The following is a 17203-nucleotide window of genomic DNA, read 5'->3' on the forward strand; positions in this document are numbered from 1 at the left end:
GATGTCCTAACTGCAACCTTCTTAACTTCTTACAATAGGCAACCATTGGAAAGTCCATGTCACCACGACTTATGAACAAGTAAAATTTTTGGTTGATTAGATCAAGCCAGCATGTGATTTGGTAAGGGTTGGTCATGCTATCTAACTGTGTCTTAAATATATTTAATGAAGTAGCCTCTACTGCTTCCCTGGTCAGAGAATTCCACAGATTCACTAGTCTCTGGGAAAAGCAGTTTCTCCTCACTTAAAGTGTCTCATCAGATGAAGCTTATGGAAATAAAGCCAAATAAATGATCTGGCTAGGAGACTGAGCTAAAAGAAATTGCATTCCACAAGGATCTGCATGGGTGCTGCAGCTGTTCACCGTATTGCAAGTCACTTAGATGGTGAGACAGAAAGCCACATATTCAAGTTTGCCAATGATATGAAGATAGAGGGCACTGTCAGCTGTGTAGACAGGAACATTAACTTACAGTGACATCAATACTTTAAGCCAATGGGGAAAACTGTGATAACTAGAGTTTAGTGTAGGCAAATGTTAGGCCATCCACTCTGGACATTAGAAAAAAGGCAGAACATGGTACTTTTTAAAATGGCATAAAGCTAGAATCAGTGGAGGCCCAAAGAATTTGAGTATCGATGCACAAAAATTAAACTGTTATGGACAGATACTTGTCACAAAAGACTAGTAATACAAGAGAGTAAAAGTCAAGTTGCAGCTGGACAAACCCCTGGGTGGAACACATCAGGAACATAGTGAGCGATTTTGGCATCACATTTTAGAAAGGATATGCCAGAAATGCAGACTAAGGGCTCAGTGTAGATTTACCACTGGACTCTGAGGATTACATTATGAGAGAGAAAACAAACTGGGTTGTATCCCCTGGAGTTTATAAGGTTGACGACCTTGATACTTTAACATCTTAAGACGAAGAGAATAGAGAGACAGAGAGAGCTATTGCTGTTAGTTGGGGAGTCAGGGACCAGGGAGTCAGAGTCAGAATCAGAGCCAAGTCTCTCGGGAGTGGAATTAGATAAAACTTCTAAATCCAGATGGTGATAGAAATTTGGAACTTTCTACCATAGAGGACAATTTGATGACAGAGTCAGTTGTTAATTTCAAAGGTTTTTACTTATCAAAGTTATTATGGGATATTTGTGAAAAGGCAGGTTTAGGGATTTAGGTCAGAGATATCTCACAGAACGATGGAACATGGTTGTGGAACTAAATAGCTTATGCTTGTTTCTGTGTTCCACATATTTCCATGAAACATTAGGAAACAAAACACATAGATTAAAACTTGAGGCTCATCTTTGAGTTCTCAATATTTAATAAAATGAATGGGGAAAAATTTCCTTTATGCAAAATATTTAACATTTTCCAGAATGGTTTGGTTGCAAAGGTTTAAATTTGAAGGAAAATGGCTACCAGGCAGGAATGTGCAAACTTTGCTTAAAACAGGTGACCTTTATTTACGTGTAGAAAGTGAGCTACAATATGTGCAATTTTCAATGCAGAAGCAAGCTTGTTTCCTCAACAAATTTCTGCCAGAACGGTTCTTCACAAACTACCTAATCTAATCCCTCAAATTAACTAAATTCCATTTAAAATGACATGCAGATATTACTTCTATATAGCTGCCACATAACTTATACTCTTGTATTCCAGTCCATGAGATAGAAAGAGCAGCACTGTTTGAATCACCTTAGCTTTTACAAAAGTTAACAAGATTAGTTTCTACACTTACCTAGAAACTGTTGATAACCAAATGACAAGTTTGAGATGAGCTAATAACAGGTGAAATTAAACTCTTAATTATAATGAGGAACTTTATTTTGTAATTAAGGTTTCTGGACATCGCTGGCAAGGCCATCATTTAGTCTTCATTAATAACTATTAAAAAAGTGGAGCTGGTGAGCTTTTGCTTGAACAGCTGCAGTCCTAAAGGTGAAGGACAGGTAATTTCAGGGTTTAAACTCAGCAACAATGAAAGAACCACAACATATTTCCAAGAAAGGGTAGTGTGTGTTTCAGAGGGAAACTTCCTTGTGCATGTTGGCTTTATAGGTAGAAGTCATTGAGTACGAGGTGGTGTTGGGGAAGCCTCGACGAGTAATAAAACTTTGTAGATTGGGCACCGTGGTTGGAGTGAACATTTCGAATGGCAATCAACCCCAACCTGCTTTTTGCTGGAATGGTTTTAAATTTCTTATGTTTTTGGAGCAATCAGTGAGGCAAGCGAAGACCAGCCTAATGCATTCTTGATATTTATCTGCCATGTAGATGTGTGAAGACTTTGGGGTATTAGGAAAAAAATCACTTGATGCAGGATAACTAGCCTCACCCCTGTTCTTATGTGGCTGTTTCAGTTATGTTTCTGGTCAATGATACTCCCAAAGAAGGTTGACGGCAGAAGACTTGGTGCCGCTGATGCAATTGAATGTTAAGATTAGATGTTTACCAACTCTTGTTGGAGGTGGTCATTGCATGCATAGTTATAGAGCACAGAAACAGGCCCTTTGGCCCAACTTGTCCATGGTTGACCAATGTGCCTTCCTGAGCTAGTCCATTTGCCTGCATTTGGCCCATATACCTCTTAAATCTTTCCTCGTACCATCAACCTCGTACATTGTAATTGTACCTGCTTCTACCAATGTGCCTGGAACTCGTTCCATCTCCCCATCACCCTCTGCATGAACAAATTGCCCTTCAGGCTCTCTCACCTTAATCATATGCCTTCTCGATTTAGACTCCCCGACCCTGGGAACAAGACTGTGACCATTCACCTTATCGATGCCCCTCATGATTTTATAAATTTCTATAAGGTCACTGGTCAGCCTCCTTCACTCCAGGGAAAACAGTCCCAAGCCTATCCAGCCTCTCCTTGTAACTCAAGCCCTCCAGTCCAGTTAACAGCCTTGTGAATCTTTTCTGCACCCTCAGATCCTTCCTCTAATATGGCAACCAGAACTCCACATGATATTCCAGGTGTGGCCTCACTAACGTCTTGTACAGCTGTAACATGACGTCCCAACTCTTGTACTCAATGCCCCGTCCAATGAAGGCAAGCATGCCATACGCCTTCTTCACTGCCTGATCTACCTGTGTCACCACTTTCAGAGAACTTTGTATCCCAATGTCTCTCTGTTCCACAGGCCCCACACACACACATATATATTTGTCATATATATATATTTGACAAACAACCAATCTGATAAACAACCCCCCACGACCACCCTCTGTCTCCTTCCACCAAGCCAATTTTGTATCCAAGTCCTCCCAGACCAATCTACCACAGGAGGACCTTGTCAAAAGCCTTGCTGAAGTCCATGTAGATGTCTATCGTCCTGCCTTTGTCAATCTTTTTGGTCACCTCCTCAAAAAACTCAATCAAATTTGTGAGACATGATTTCCCACACACAAAGCCACGCTGACTCTCCGTAATCAGTCCTTGCTTTTCCACATGCAGACAGATCCTTTCTCTCAGAATCCCCTCCAGTAACTTTCCCACCACTGGAACTAGGCTCACTGGCCTAGGTTCTCTGCCTTGTCCCTGTCACGCTTCTTAAATAAAGGCACAACATTAGCCACCTTCCAATCCCTGACTCGTGGCAAGAAAGATATAAAAATCTCTGCCAGGGCCCCAGCAATTTCTTCCCTTGCTTCCCACAACATCGCACAATACACTTGGTAAGCCCCGGGGATTTATTCAGCTTTATATGCCTCAAGACCGCCGACACTTCCTCTTTTGTAATGTTGATATGTTTCATGCCTTGAATGACACAAATGGAATTGGCTAAAAACTGACTTCTGTGAAGTTGGGGACTTTGAGAGGAGTCCAGGATGGACTCAATTCTGGCGGAACGTGGTTGTAATTGCTGCAGCCTTATCTTTGGAATTCAAGCCTTGGTTTCCTCCACCATTGAGAATGGGGATGGTCCTGCATTCTCCTCCTCCAATTAACTGTTCAATTGTCTTTCACCATTTAGAACTAGATTTGCCAGGACTATGGAACTTTGATTTGATCCAATGACTGTAGGATAACTTAGCTGTTACTTGCATTTTGCATTTGCTGCCAAGCATTCTTATAGACCTGTGCTGTAGGTTTGTTAGATTGACAACTCATTTGCTCGTACGCCCTTCAGAACTCCTTGATTAATCAGGGTTGGTTCACTGGTGCGATGGTAATGGTAGAATGAGTGATATGCTGGGAAATGAGGTTATAGACTCTGGTGGAATGTGGTTCTGACAATTCTGCAGGTAATGGTAGCCCAAATTGCCCAATGGATATCCAATTATGAGCTATATTAATAAATGAATACAACAATGTAATTTCCACAGCTACCTATGATATTAGGCATGGAAGTAATTCATTATTCAGAATTTTGTTTCAGCAATATTGAATTACATAGTCTCCAGTGTCAAAAGTAGCATAAAATATTTTATGGTGACACCATGGATATAAATGGATAGCTGAGCCATACCTTGAGAGTGTGGAAAAGGACAAGGGGCATATTCAGTTTGATTTAATCGAGAACAGCAAAATATCAGAAATTGACAATAAAAGAAACTGAAAAGCAAGAGTAAGGTTTGCTTTCCTGAAAGCTGCTTTGAGAAAAATTCATTGAAGGAAACGTAGACAATCAAGAAAACTGAAAAACCATAGTCCATAAAGCAATCATCTCAGGTTACAACTGCTCAACTGCAATGATATCTCCATATACACAACTAACCTTCAAATTTGGAGTCTGTGTCTGATCAACTGTGAATCTCATCAAAATACTGAACTGAAGGTCATTTGGGAAAGACTCCCTGCAAAATAATTTTAAACAAGTGTTGTTAGCTCATTGACATTCATTTGTTTTACCTCAGTCCTTTTCCACACTTCAAACTGACTTTCAAAGTTGTTATCTTGTATTTTTCTAGGGAGGCTAATGAACATATATTAAGTGGCACAGCATTTGTCAACAAAACCATTTGCATTATAGTTCTCCATCAAAGGATAGTACTTTGCCAATTCTGTTAGAATTCTCTATTACTTTGCACATGTAAATGAACCATTATGCTGCCAATCAAGCAGCATTCAGGTGCTAATTATCCATCATTGTTAAACAACATGGTACCGCCACTGAGCTCACATTTGTTCACAGTGCAATTCTAAAATATTCCCAGATGAAATACTATCCCCAACGCTGGCTGCCCTTGGGATGGCTGTGGTGGGGAAGAGACGGTCACCCAACTCTTTGCAGACTGTAGATTTGCTAAGAAGGTGTGGAGATGGATGCAAGGGTCCTTGTCTCGGTTCAGCCCCGGCAGCAGCTCTGATCTACGGGCTGTTCCCATAGTCACACACTGAGACAGACATTGTGCTTCTGGAAGATCATCAACTCTTTGGTCTGCCTGAAACTTGTTGGTCTTCCAGCACAGCAAGATGTCCCTAAGGGAAAGCTGTCGACTGCCACATTCCAGGCTGCAGGAGTATGTGCTAAGGGATGCATTGAAGCTTGGTACAGCCAATGCAAAGGCTCTGTGGGGAAGGACCAGAGTCTAGGCTCCTTCTGCTATCGCACATGGAGGGGCTGAGCTGGGTGGGGAAGATCCTCAAACACTGAAAGGGTGCATCACCCGAGGGGGCCACATGAGTGGCAATGGTGCTATGGTTTAATAAATAAGTGTTAACACGACTGAATGTATTGACCATATGACACTAAGAATGTAAAAATTTTTGCACTGTGTTTATTCTTTTGTATATATTTTATTATTATGAATAAAGATTATTTTTGAAATTAAAAAGAAAGATAGATCATTGTTGGTAAAAGGCAACATCGTGGCAACTCACACAGCTGAGATGTTTCCTCTTTTAAATCCAGTGCCAAAGTACAATTGTCTGCCAGACCAGACATCCTAAATTTTCCAAATGAGACGACCGATATTTACAACTTCATGCCAGAGGCTTACGTTAAGTATAAACCATCTTGAGACCACTCAAGCTGGTTTCAGAGAGCACTGCCAAAGCTGTTGGAAAAAAAGCTAGAATTTCTTATTTGTCAACTTTCAATTTGTACTATGTGGGAAATAGCACGTTGGCTGGTGAAGAGAAAAATCCCAGCTGAAGGCTTTAATGACACAAATCAAAGCTGGATCCAAACAAAGGCGCCAGAAATGAAATGACAGCATATCGCACCACTGTGCCACATGGTCCCTGAGCAAAAACCATTGCACAGGGGTTTTCATGTACTTGCTCTTGAATGGTGAAACGGACTATAAACAACAAACAAGCTGCTGGAGGAACTCAGCAGGTCAAGCAGCATCTGTGGAGCAAGGCAATAGTCACTGTTTCGGATCTAGACCCTGCATCAGGATTATACACAATATTGGTCAGCATTGAAAGTGACTGTGCAGATCTGTTAGTGAAGTGTCACTGAGGACTCTTCCACTGTGATGTTAGGAGCAGCCCTCAGGCAAGAAAGAGAACTGTAAATCGGATCAGCAAGGATGGGCAATTAGGTCAAGAGGTAGCGGCAGATGATGGTGTGGGAGCAGGATATCCAGGTTCCAAATTCAAGCAAGTATATTTTTAAAACTTAGAGGGAGCAGGAAGTCTGCAGAAGGACTTGGACAGGTTGGGAGAATGGGCAAATAAGTAGCAGATGGAATACAGCACAGGGAAGTCATGGTCATGCACTTTGGTAGAAGGAATAAAGGCGTAGACTATTTTCTAAACAGGAAGCCAATTCAGAAATTGGAGGTGCAAAAGGACTTGGGAATTCTAGTGCAGGATTCCCTAAAGGTTAACTTGCAGGTTGAGTTGGTAGTAAGGAGGGCAAATCATTCATTTAGCATTCATTTTGAGAGGACTAGAATATGAAAGCAAGGATGTAATGCTGAGGCTTTATAAGCCATTGGTCAGACCACATTTGCAGTATTGTGAGCAGTTTTGGGTGCCATAGCTAGGGAAGGATGTGCTGGCATTGGAGAGGATCCAGAGAAGGTTTACAAGAATGATTCCGAGAATGAAAGGGTTAACATGTGAGGAGCGTTTGATGGCTCTGTGCCTGTACTCGCTGGAGTTTAGAAGGATGAGAGGGGATCTCATTGAAACCTACCAAATATTGAAAGGCCTGGATAGAGTGGACGTGGAGAGGATGTTTCCAGTAGTGGGAGAGTCTAGGACCAGAGGGCACAGTCGCAAATAGAAGGACATCCCTTTAGAATAGAGATGAGGAGGAATTTCTTTAGCCAGAGGGTGGTGAATCTGTGGAATTCATTGCCACAGACGGCTGTGGAGGCCAAGTCGTTGGGTATATTTAAAGCGGAGGTTGATAGGTTCTTGATTAGTAAGGGTGTCAAAGGCAGGAGAATGGGGTTGAGAGGAAAAATATATCAGCCATGATAAAATGGCAGAGCAGATTTGATGGGCCAAATGGCCTAATTGTGCTCCTATGTCTTATGGTATGAGTTATAGGGAGAGATTGGACAAACTTAGGTTGTTTTCTCTGGAGTGTTGGAGGCTGAGGTTTATAAAATGCTAAGAGGCACGGATAGGGTAGATAGTCAGGGTCTTTTTCCCAGGGTAGAAATGTTAAATACTAGAGGATATGCATTTAAGCTGAGAGGGGGAAAGTTTGTTTGTTTGTATTTTTTTTACACAGGGAGTGTATGCGTCTGGAATGGGCTGCCAGGGATAGTGGTGGAAGCAGAAAATATAGTGGCACTTCAGAGGCTGTTAGACACATGAATATGCTGGGAATGGAGGGATGTGGATCATGTACAGGCAGAAGAGATTTAGTTTAATTCGGCATCGTGTTTGGCATAGGGAAAGTTATTGGAATCGATCCTCAAGGATGAGGTTATGGAATACCTAGAGGTGCAAGGCAAGATAGGCCCAAGCCAGCATGGTTTTGTGAAGGGAAGATCCTGCCTGACCAACCTATTGGAGTTTTTTGAGGAAATCTCAGGTAGGGTGGATAAGGGAGAGGCTGTGGATGTTGTGTATTTAGACTTTCAAAAGGCCTTTGACAAAGTGCCGCACAAGAGGCTGATTAATGAGATGAGAGCTCATGGAATTACAGGTAGGATATTGGAATGGCTGGGACATTGGCTGATAGGCAGAAAGCAAAGGGTGGGAATAAAGGGAATAAACAACCTGTTCTGGTTGGCTACCAGTTACTAGTGGTGTTCCGCAGGGGTCGGTGTTGGGGCCGCTTCTTTTTACATTAATGATTTGGATGATGGAGTAAATGGTTTTGTGGCTAAGTTTGCAGACGACACCAAGATAGGTGGAGGAGTAGAGAGTATTGAAGAAATAGGAAGGTTGCAGAGAGACTTAGATAGTTTAGGAGAATGGGCAAAGAAATTGCAGATGAGATTCAATGTTGAGAAATGTTCTGTTGTACACTTTGGAAAAACAAATAAACGGGCAGATTATTATCTGGATGGGGAGAAAATTCAAAGTACAGAAGTACAAAGAGACTTGGGGGTACTCGTGCAGGATACCCTAAAGGTTAACCACCAGGTCGGATCGGCGGTAAAGAAAGCGAATGCCATGTTGGCATTCATTTCGAGAAGTATAAAGTATAAAAGTAAGGAAGTGTTGATGAGGCTCTATGGGGCACTGGTGAGAACTCATTTGGAGTACTGTGCGCAGTTTTGGGCCCCTTATCTTAGGAAGGATGTACTGATGTTGGAGGGGGTTCAGAAAAGATTTACGAGGATGATTCCTGGAATGAAAGGGCTTACTTATGATGAGCGTTTGTTTGCTCTTGGACTGTACTCACTGGAGTACAGAAGAATGAGAGGGGACCTCATAGAAACATTTAGAATGTTAAAAAGACTGGACAGAGTAGATGTGGCTAAGCTGTTTCCCCTGGTGGGTGAGTCCAGGACTAGAGGGCACAATCTTAGAATTACAGGGTACTGGTTTAAAACAGAAATGAGGAGAAATTTCCTTAGCCAGAGGGTAGTGAAATTATGGAATTCTTTGCCACGTACAGCTGTGGAGGTCCGATCATTGGGGGCGTTCAAGGAGGAGATTGATAGGTATCTGATTAGTCGAGGTATCAAGGGAGATGGGGATAAGGCTGGAAATTGGGGCTAGATAGGAATAGTATTAGTTTAGCTGATGGAGCAGACTCGATGGGCTGAATGGCCTAATTCTGCTCCTTTGTCTTGTGATCTTGTGACATCATGGGCTGAAAGGCCTGTTCTATGCTGAAACTAGTGGTGGGGGCCTTTTCAGATGTTAGGACCTTCATTTGCATATGCAAATAAGTAAGCATGACCTCTGTATCATACATAAATATTCCATTTTGATGTTTAGCCAGAAATTATGGCTCATGAAATTATGTGTTATTACCCACATGCTGGAGGCTTATAAGGTAATTTTCTTTAAATGCTATTCAATAGCAATGAAGTTCATATTTGTTCATCTTCTTTGAATGTTTTTAAGAGGCCTGGTTCATCCTAACCTGGAAATATATTGTTGTTTCTCCATACCTCTGAAGGGCAGGTAAGAAAAGGCAATGAATGCTGAATTAAGAAAATTATTATACTGCCCTAAATGCTTGCTTTTATTAATTGAGGTATTGAGCATGAGTCAAGAAGTTATCATGCATCTCTATAGAACTCTGGTTAGGCCGCATTTAGAGTATTGCGTGCAATTCTGGTCACCTCACTATAGGAAGGATGTCGAGGCTTTAGAGTGGGTGCAGAGGAGGTTTACTAGGATGCTGCCTGGATTAGAGGGCATGTGCTATCAGGAGAGGCTGGACAAACTTCGGCTCTTTTCTCTGGAGTGGCAGAGGCTGAGGGGTGATCTGTTGGAAGTGTATACAATTATGAGGGGCATAGATAGGGTGGACAAGCAATATCTTTTTCCCATTATTGAGCGATCCAATACCAGAGGGCATGCATTTAAGGTGAGAGGAGGTAGGTTCAGAACAGATATGAGGGGTACGTTTTTCACTCAGAGAGTGGTGGATGCCTGGAATGTGTTGCCTGATAGGGTGGTGGAAGCAAATTCATTGGGGGCTTTTAAGAGGGGCTTGGATGGGCACATGAATCAGAGGAAAATGGAGGGATATGGGCATTCTGTAGGGAGGAGGGATTAGCTATGTCGGCACAACATTGCGGGCCGAAGGGCTTGTTCTGTGCTGTACTGTTCTATGTTCTAAACGCTATCAGATATTTTCTCACTGGTAAGTTATAATTTCCCATTTTATCTCCCACTGCTGCTTTACACACATTTAATATCCTCCAGATGTCACTCAATTCCTGTATTTATGGACCACTAAAATAGACTCTCAACAATAATCACAACAATTTTCTCTTTAACTGGCAAAAAAAGAGTGCACGCTGGTCATCTCAAATACTTGACGAATGCTTATTTTCTTTCATTTCGTAATGTTAATATCTGAACAAGTGTATGAAAGGATTGTCCACTTGACAGAGGATAATAAGAAATTCTGGACAAACAACCAAAATTGTTTTTCTGTTAAAAAAAATCCAATATTATTTACAAACACGTAAAATCAAACTGTAACATATCCCACATAATGCTGACCTTGCGGTATCAAGTGCTTTCTGTACTTTTGCCTGAACAGAACCAAGCAAATCAGCACCCATTTTCTTCAATAGTTGAGTCAACAGAACAAACAGCCAGTCTTGAAGGTCTTCTTTGTGGACGTGAATGAAGTCAACCAGTGTTTCCAAAAACATACTGAAAACCTGAAAAAATGGAAAAATTAAGAATCATACTTCAGCAATAGTCAGAAGTTCATTAAATGCTAATAATTGCAGCGAAGCAGAAAACTCCAAGTAGGTTTGCATGTGTATTATATAATGTAGAAAATTATTCTTTGTAGTTTATTCAACTATTCTCCAGAAAGTTTTATCACTTCATTTGATATTAAGAAAAAAATTCACAAATATAAAAAGACAAACTAAATCTGAAATTGTCAATTTGATTTATACAGTTATATAACCACAATGCAAAATAGGTGAGTGAGCAATGCCATTAAAGTGGCAAGATTCCAAGACTAGTAATCTGACTCTTGCATTGAAGCCATGCAAGTATAACATCATTTCTGGAAGGTAGCTTCACATGCATGGACTTTGCGTTTGCTGCAACATGGTGCAAAACCAAGTTTAAAATGTACTGAGTCAGCATACTGCACTTGCATGAGTTTGGTTCCCTTCCAATTTTTAAAAATAATTCTCTGGTTTCTTCTTGAGACACTAATTGTATGCTGGTGTATTGGTGTTCTGTCCAGTGCCTCTCTCAAGTAGCTGCAATTCATGCCCTGACTTGAAGTAGGCTATTTGACAGAATGAGGTATTACCTTTACTTCATTGTTCAAACACATGCATTTCCAGCAGAGGTCAAGAAATGACCGGGAGCACAAAGCATGACATTTTAGTGGGTTTCACATTAAATCTTTCCAATGTTGCTGAGGTTAATTACATTCTTTCATCAATCTTGCCCACATCAACTCACTCAGCATAGACCAGCGAGCCAATATGTATCCATCTCTGCAACTCAGTGACTTAGCCAAAACATCTAGGAACTTTTTAAACTTAGTAAGCTATGTTGTTAAAGTTACGAGAGAAACAAAGCTCACACTTGCTATCTGGTAATGTTACAAATAAGCTACCCGAGAAACATGTCAGTTCTTGTATGATTGAACTTAGTTCTGGGGTGCTCGATTCACAGTAAGCTTTAATAAGGCTTCAATAACTCCCTCTTGGAAGGTCTGGCTGTATGTTCCTGCATGGGAAAAAACATCTGACAACAGCTATCTAGGTGATTAGTTGTGATATTTGTGGCCAAAAGAAAATATTCCCACTTCCGTTCCATCATGGTAGAGTTTTGCAATGAATCATTAACTTTATTTTAGAAGGGTAAAATTGAACGTTGTCACAGAGTTATATAGCACAGACATCCCACTGAGTCCATGCAGTACGTTAAGCACTCTTGTACACTAATCCCAAACTAATCCCACTTTATTCTCTCTGCACCCCCATCATGTTTCATCATCTATCCCATCATATTTAAAATCATAAAGATGGCACATCTTAGTAAAAGGTGAAAAACCAGTTCTTATTGCCAAATTCATAGGTTTGATTTACAGCTCTGAAAAGGCCCACAGCTGATAGAACAACTGCACTTATGGCCTAAGATGTTAACAGATAAACAGTGCTAAGTTTTATCACTGGTGATCCAAATACTTGGAATGTGCTTAAAGTAACTTTAGATACAGCAACAAATATTGTTCAGATTACACGAATGCTGACACCTCAGACAGTAAAGTAAATCTAACAAAATAAAGAAGAACAATGTTAACTATAAATTAGAACACAACAACAACCATTAAAATGGACCTTAAAAGAACCTACAGCAGTAACAGCTCTCTGTGATGTTATTATTACACAGATATAGATGATCATGGCTATGGGCCAAGTGCTAGAAGATGGGTTCCAATGGCCAGCATGAACATGGTGGGCCAAATGGCCTGTTTCCATGCTACATGACTCCATGGCTCAATATCACTGTGTAAAGTTTCCAGAATAAATCGTCCAAGATTTTCATGATTTCTTCACGAGCATATACCTAAAAGTTTATTAGAGCTTACAAAGGTGCACTGAAAGATTGCAGCGGAGCAAGCCAATGAATATTTTGCTTGTGGGCCTGCTATTAAGAAATTTAATAATGCATGAGTGGTACTAAACTGGCCGTACATGAGGAACACCTTTCCTTCATATTTTTTGTCAGTGATTCAGGCCAATAAGGGATCAGGGTAAGGTTCAGCTGCCAGCACTTGTCGTCCTTGGTTAGACCTATTGGTTTGAAATGGTAGGTATGGTTGGTGAAGATACAAGAGATTCTGCAGCTGCTGGAATCTGGAGCAACACACAAGATGCTGGAGGAACTCAGCAGGTCAGGCAGCATCTTTGGAGGGAAATGGACAGGTGAAGTTTCAGTTCGAGACCCTTCATCTGGACTGAAAGATAGAAGGCAGATAGAAAGTATAAAAAGGTGAAGGAAGGGGTGGAGCAAGAACTAGCAGGTGAGGAGGGGTGTTAGGCAGATGGAGTGAGACCAGCCAGTGGAAGGGTGATGTGGTTAGGAGGCACTACCTTAGGGGACCCGAAGAAGAACCAAGTACATTATTTAAAGGGGGGTAGGTCCACCTGAGCCAGGTCGCCAGCTTGTTGACACATGTTCAAGCACAGAAGCAGGCTTCACAGATATATTGGAAACCTGGTTTCTGCACATGTACCACTGGCCTCTTAGGGCATTCAAATGCCACAGAAATCCTGGAAACGTTGTCCAGATATGGATTCCAAATCACTGGGCATATCTATATGTACAAAGGAGCCTTAAATAAAAATTGCAGAATTCCTGCAACTCACATGAAATTCTTGATTCTAATTAATGTTTTATTTTTCATAGAAATTGGATCACATAGAACACAAGAATTCTAGATCCTTGTGTCTCAATTCTCCTAAAAACTCTCCCTGAGTATTCACCACCATTTCTGTGTCAACCACCCACATATGCTTCTGAAGGCGTGGCTAATACTGAACATTCACTGAAAGTCCACTGACAGTTCAACAATCAGTACTGCCCCTTGGAATTTAGCACCTTTAATATAATTTAACACCTTTAATGTAATTTAACAACTACAGGAACCAAAATAATAAGTCCAAATAAAATTTGGAGCCAAGCTTTAACTTTGCCTCTGTTAGACAGATCTGGCAGATTGCTAGTTCAATCACAATTCATGCTCAACTATTATCCTTCAGCCATTCCCCAGAAAACTTAAGCCAGATCTTCCTATTTTATTATGAATCAGTTCCTAAATTTGACTGTAAATTCTCATCAGTCTGGTAAAATGCACAAACTGGGTAATTTTTTGGGGATTGGGGGTGGTGGCAGGCAAAGAGATGTCAAACAGCAAAATTGTTTGGCAAATCCATTCATAAAACATAAGCATTTTCCACATACTCAGTGAAATGAAGAGAATGATATTCTCTTCACGTATTTTTTGATGACCAGCATGCTTATATGCTGTTTCATCATTTCTAATAAAACACAATATGTTTGATCAAAGCTGTGTACAAAAGAAGTTGAACCGTTATTATGAATACAAATGCTCAACTATGTAATAACGGCCCATCACAAACACAGGTTTCACAGAGTGATAAAAATTACAGGATATGCATCCATTGAAACAATGAAGACAATCCTACTGAACAGGCAATTTATCTTCATTTCCAGTAGCACAATATAACACGAGGAAACATATAATCAAAATGCTCCTAACTGCAATAAAATTCATAAGAAATGGCAGTTAATCTGGTAAAATGGCTCTTGCCTCAACAATGCAATAATTTAAAATGCTTTCATGCCTATTTCTTCCCTCTTTTTGGAATATTCATTCCACTAATGAAGACCATTGTTCATCTAAAGCAAGTTCCAAATAATGTCAATATAAAAAGGTATACAAAAGGAGTAGTTATTTCATGTTGCAAATGAAATTCTCATATCAGCTTATGCATAAACATAAATTGTTCAGGTCCAGATAATTATCATACAATATCAAATAAAGTATACTAGCAGCACCAGAAGTGTTTCTTCACTTAATTACATTCAAGTCAGCCAAACATAATTTTTTGCAAAACTAATGAGCACAACTTCCTGTGCAGACATTTCTGAGGGAAAAAAATGAGTCAAAAAAGTATAGCCTGACAGATATAAAAATTATAGAGGTAATAATAGAAATTGTAAAGAAATAGAACTGAGATTAATGCAATGCAGATAATCTGGCATCTGCAAATGCCGAAGGTATCTCACACTAGAACAATTGTGTGTGCTGGGTGTTAGGCTGTAAAGCAAGTTTACAGACATTTTATTCCAAAAATCCACTGGGAAACCCTAAAATTATGAAAGGAATTAAGTATAATCTTATTTCCTTCTCTGTCCTTCATGTGTTTCCAATAATTGTGTCAGTCATACAGAATCCTTAAAGAATAATGAAAGAAAGAATTCACAAATAAAAAAAACCAAGAAAAGGCAGAATGCACCATCAGTTCCATCAGATTTATCAAATAATGTCTGATATTTACTAATGAGTGTATTTTTAAGGTTGATTTAAGTAGAATTGAGTAATCTATAATCCAAGATAGCATCAGCAGAAATGCTGACATTTTACTTTAGCCTTCAAATAACCCAATTCAATGAACTTTATAAACAATACATGTCTTTATAAGGAACATTCCTGTACTATATCAGCTGTTTTCCAATAAGGTTTTGTTTACTCAAACAACAGCTCAGATACACACTCAAGTAGGTGGCATTACTGATATTGTGAATTTTTGTGGGAAAACCACAAAGTAAAAGTGAGCAGGAAGTAAGGACTTCAGAGGAGGCAACTATTTTTCCATTTATGTGACAAAGGCAGCAAGGTTTTAGCTGAAGATTTCAAGATCAAGACTGAGGTGAAGACTAATAACTTTGGAGCACTATTATCAAATATAGACGTAGGAGACTGCTCCTTCTCAAAAGGTGCTGACAATTGAACTGCTATGGACTCCAATATCTTTATCTTTAATGTAATATAGATGGTATGATGTTAAGTGAAAAAAAGCCTGAATACAGCAGCAATCCAGATCCACGCAGTCTCCAGTCATCAGGTGTATTAGCCATTTTTATTTCTTCAGTGTCAAGAAATCCCACATATAGAAGTCTCACAATGTAACCATGACTGCTCAGAACTGACGTGGTCAATGCAGTAGATGTGCTATTCAGTCAAAGCGACTTTGCCTTGTATGTTTTTATTCAACCAACCCCTGTTTCATTTGATTCTTGAGAGTATACTACAGAATATAAAAAAAGTTCTGAGACAGAGACTGAGGTTGAAAAAAATTACGACTTGGTGTCAGCACCTCAAGCATAGTGTTGGCCAAGCAGAATCCCTTTGTTACGATTATTTGACTACCTTGGGCTGCACACTCTTCTACCAGAGCAGGCCACTACAAACTCTAGTAACATAAATCTTTAACTCAGTTCTACTTTTAGCTGCCAGAGGAAAGCGATTTACCTTGTTTGGAACTGCAATAAACATGGTACCAGAATGGATTAGAAAATCAGATAGTATATGAACATAGTGAAACTTGCAAGTATATATCAGAAGAGGATATCATGCTTTGACCAATCCCAGAGTAAACAAAAATAATGAAGTTACGTTTTCACTATGTATGTGTGGAAACAAAGATCATACAGGACATAGATCTCTCTCCTGATTATCCAAACAGAAGGCAAAATAGCAAGGGAATTGGTTATAATACTAGTCAACGTGGCACATGAGAAGTAAATTGGGAAGTTGTAGTGGTGCTCATGGAAGACAGCAAGTGACGAAACTGCAGAAACAATAAGAACGTGACAGTGTTGCATCAAAAATGTGAAAGCCTAATCAATCAAAACAGCCAAATTGAGAGGGTTTGTATTCAAAGTTTGAAAATTTTGTTACATTCAAAATCCATAAACATGTCAATAACTATCTTCAAGCTGAAGATTCAATGAAATGCAGAAAATTAGTACAGTCAAACTAGAAGAGGTTTTAAATAAAAATTTGGGAATAAAAATACAGAGTTAGCCTGTGCCTTAAAAGGTTTCCTCAAACAACAAAAAGAGAACCAATGTACTATTGAGACAAGATGGACCAAAGCAATGCAGAAGCTGGAAGAAAGTTTAAATAAAGGCACGTTGCATGCCATAACTAAGAGTTTATTTACCTAAAAGATAGTGGAGGCTATTGGCAAATATGAACAGAACTACTGAAGGCAGTTCAAAACCAGAACCTCCCAACAAACCCCAAATTTCCCAGTGATGAAACCCATACATTGAATAAAAAACAAGCATTGAAATGAAAATTTTTAAAAGCCCTAGGTGATCCTGTGAGATTGTTGGGGGTTTTGTATTTTAATCAATGGATATCCATCTTTGCTGATTAAAGTTTGCAATAATTTATCAATGTATTTATGCATATTTTTGAAGTGCCTTGAGTTACGTTTTTGATTCTGAACCAGTTTAAATTGAATATTCCTTCTGGTGCTAACACAGGAATCCCACACAAATTTTCATAACTTCAGGTTTATAATCCATTATCAGGACTGGAGTTTGCCATGCAAAAAATTCTGAAT

General features: G+C 39.7%; 1 protein-coding gene across 33 annotated transcripts in view; it reads right to left on the reverse strand.

The window, feature by feature from the left end:
* clasp2 (cytoplasmic linker associated protein 2) overlaps positions 1 to 17203 on the reverse strand; it is a 251826-nt gene that overhangs the window by 48713 nt on the left and 185910 nt on the right. For all 33 annotated transcript variants that reach the window (XM_052023838.1, XM_052023829.1, XM_052023823.1 and 30 more), the window contains 2 exons: positions 10563 to 10726; positions 4735 to 4813 (listed from right to left, as the gene is read on the reverse strand). In XM_052023838.1, coding sequence (XP_051879798.1) covers positions 4735 to 4813; positions 10563 to 10726 — 243 coding nt within the window. The remainder of the gene's footprint in view (positions 1 to 4734; positions 4814 to 10562; positions 10727 to 17203) is intronic.

This window comes from Pristis pectinata, chromosome 9, assembly GCF_009764475.1.
Source record: "Pristis pectinata isolate sPriPec2 chromosome 9, sPriPec2.1.pri, whole genome shotgun sequence".
In the NCBI taxonomy this organism is placed as follows: Eukaryota; Metazoa; Chordata; class Chondrichthyes; order Rhinopristiformes; family Pristidae; genus Pristis; species Pristis pectinata.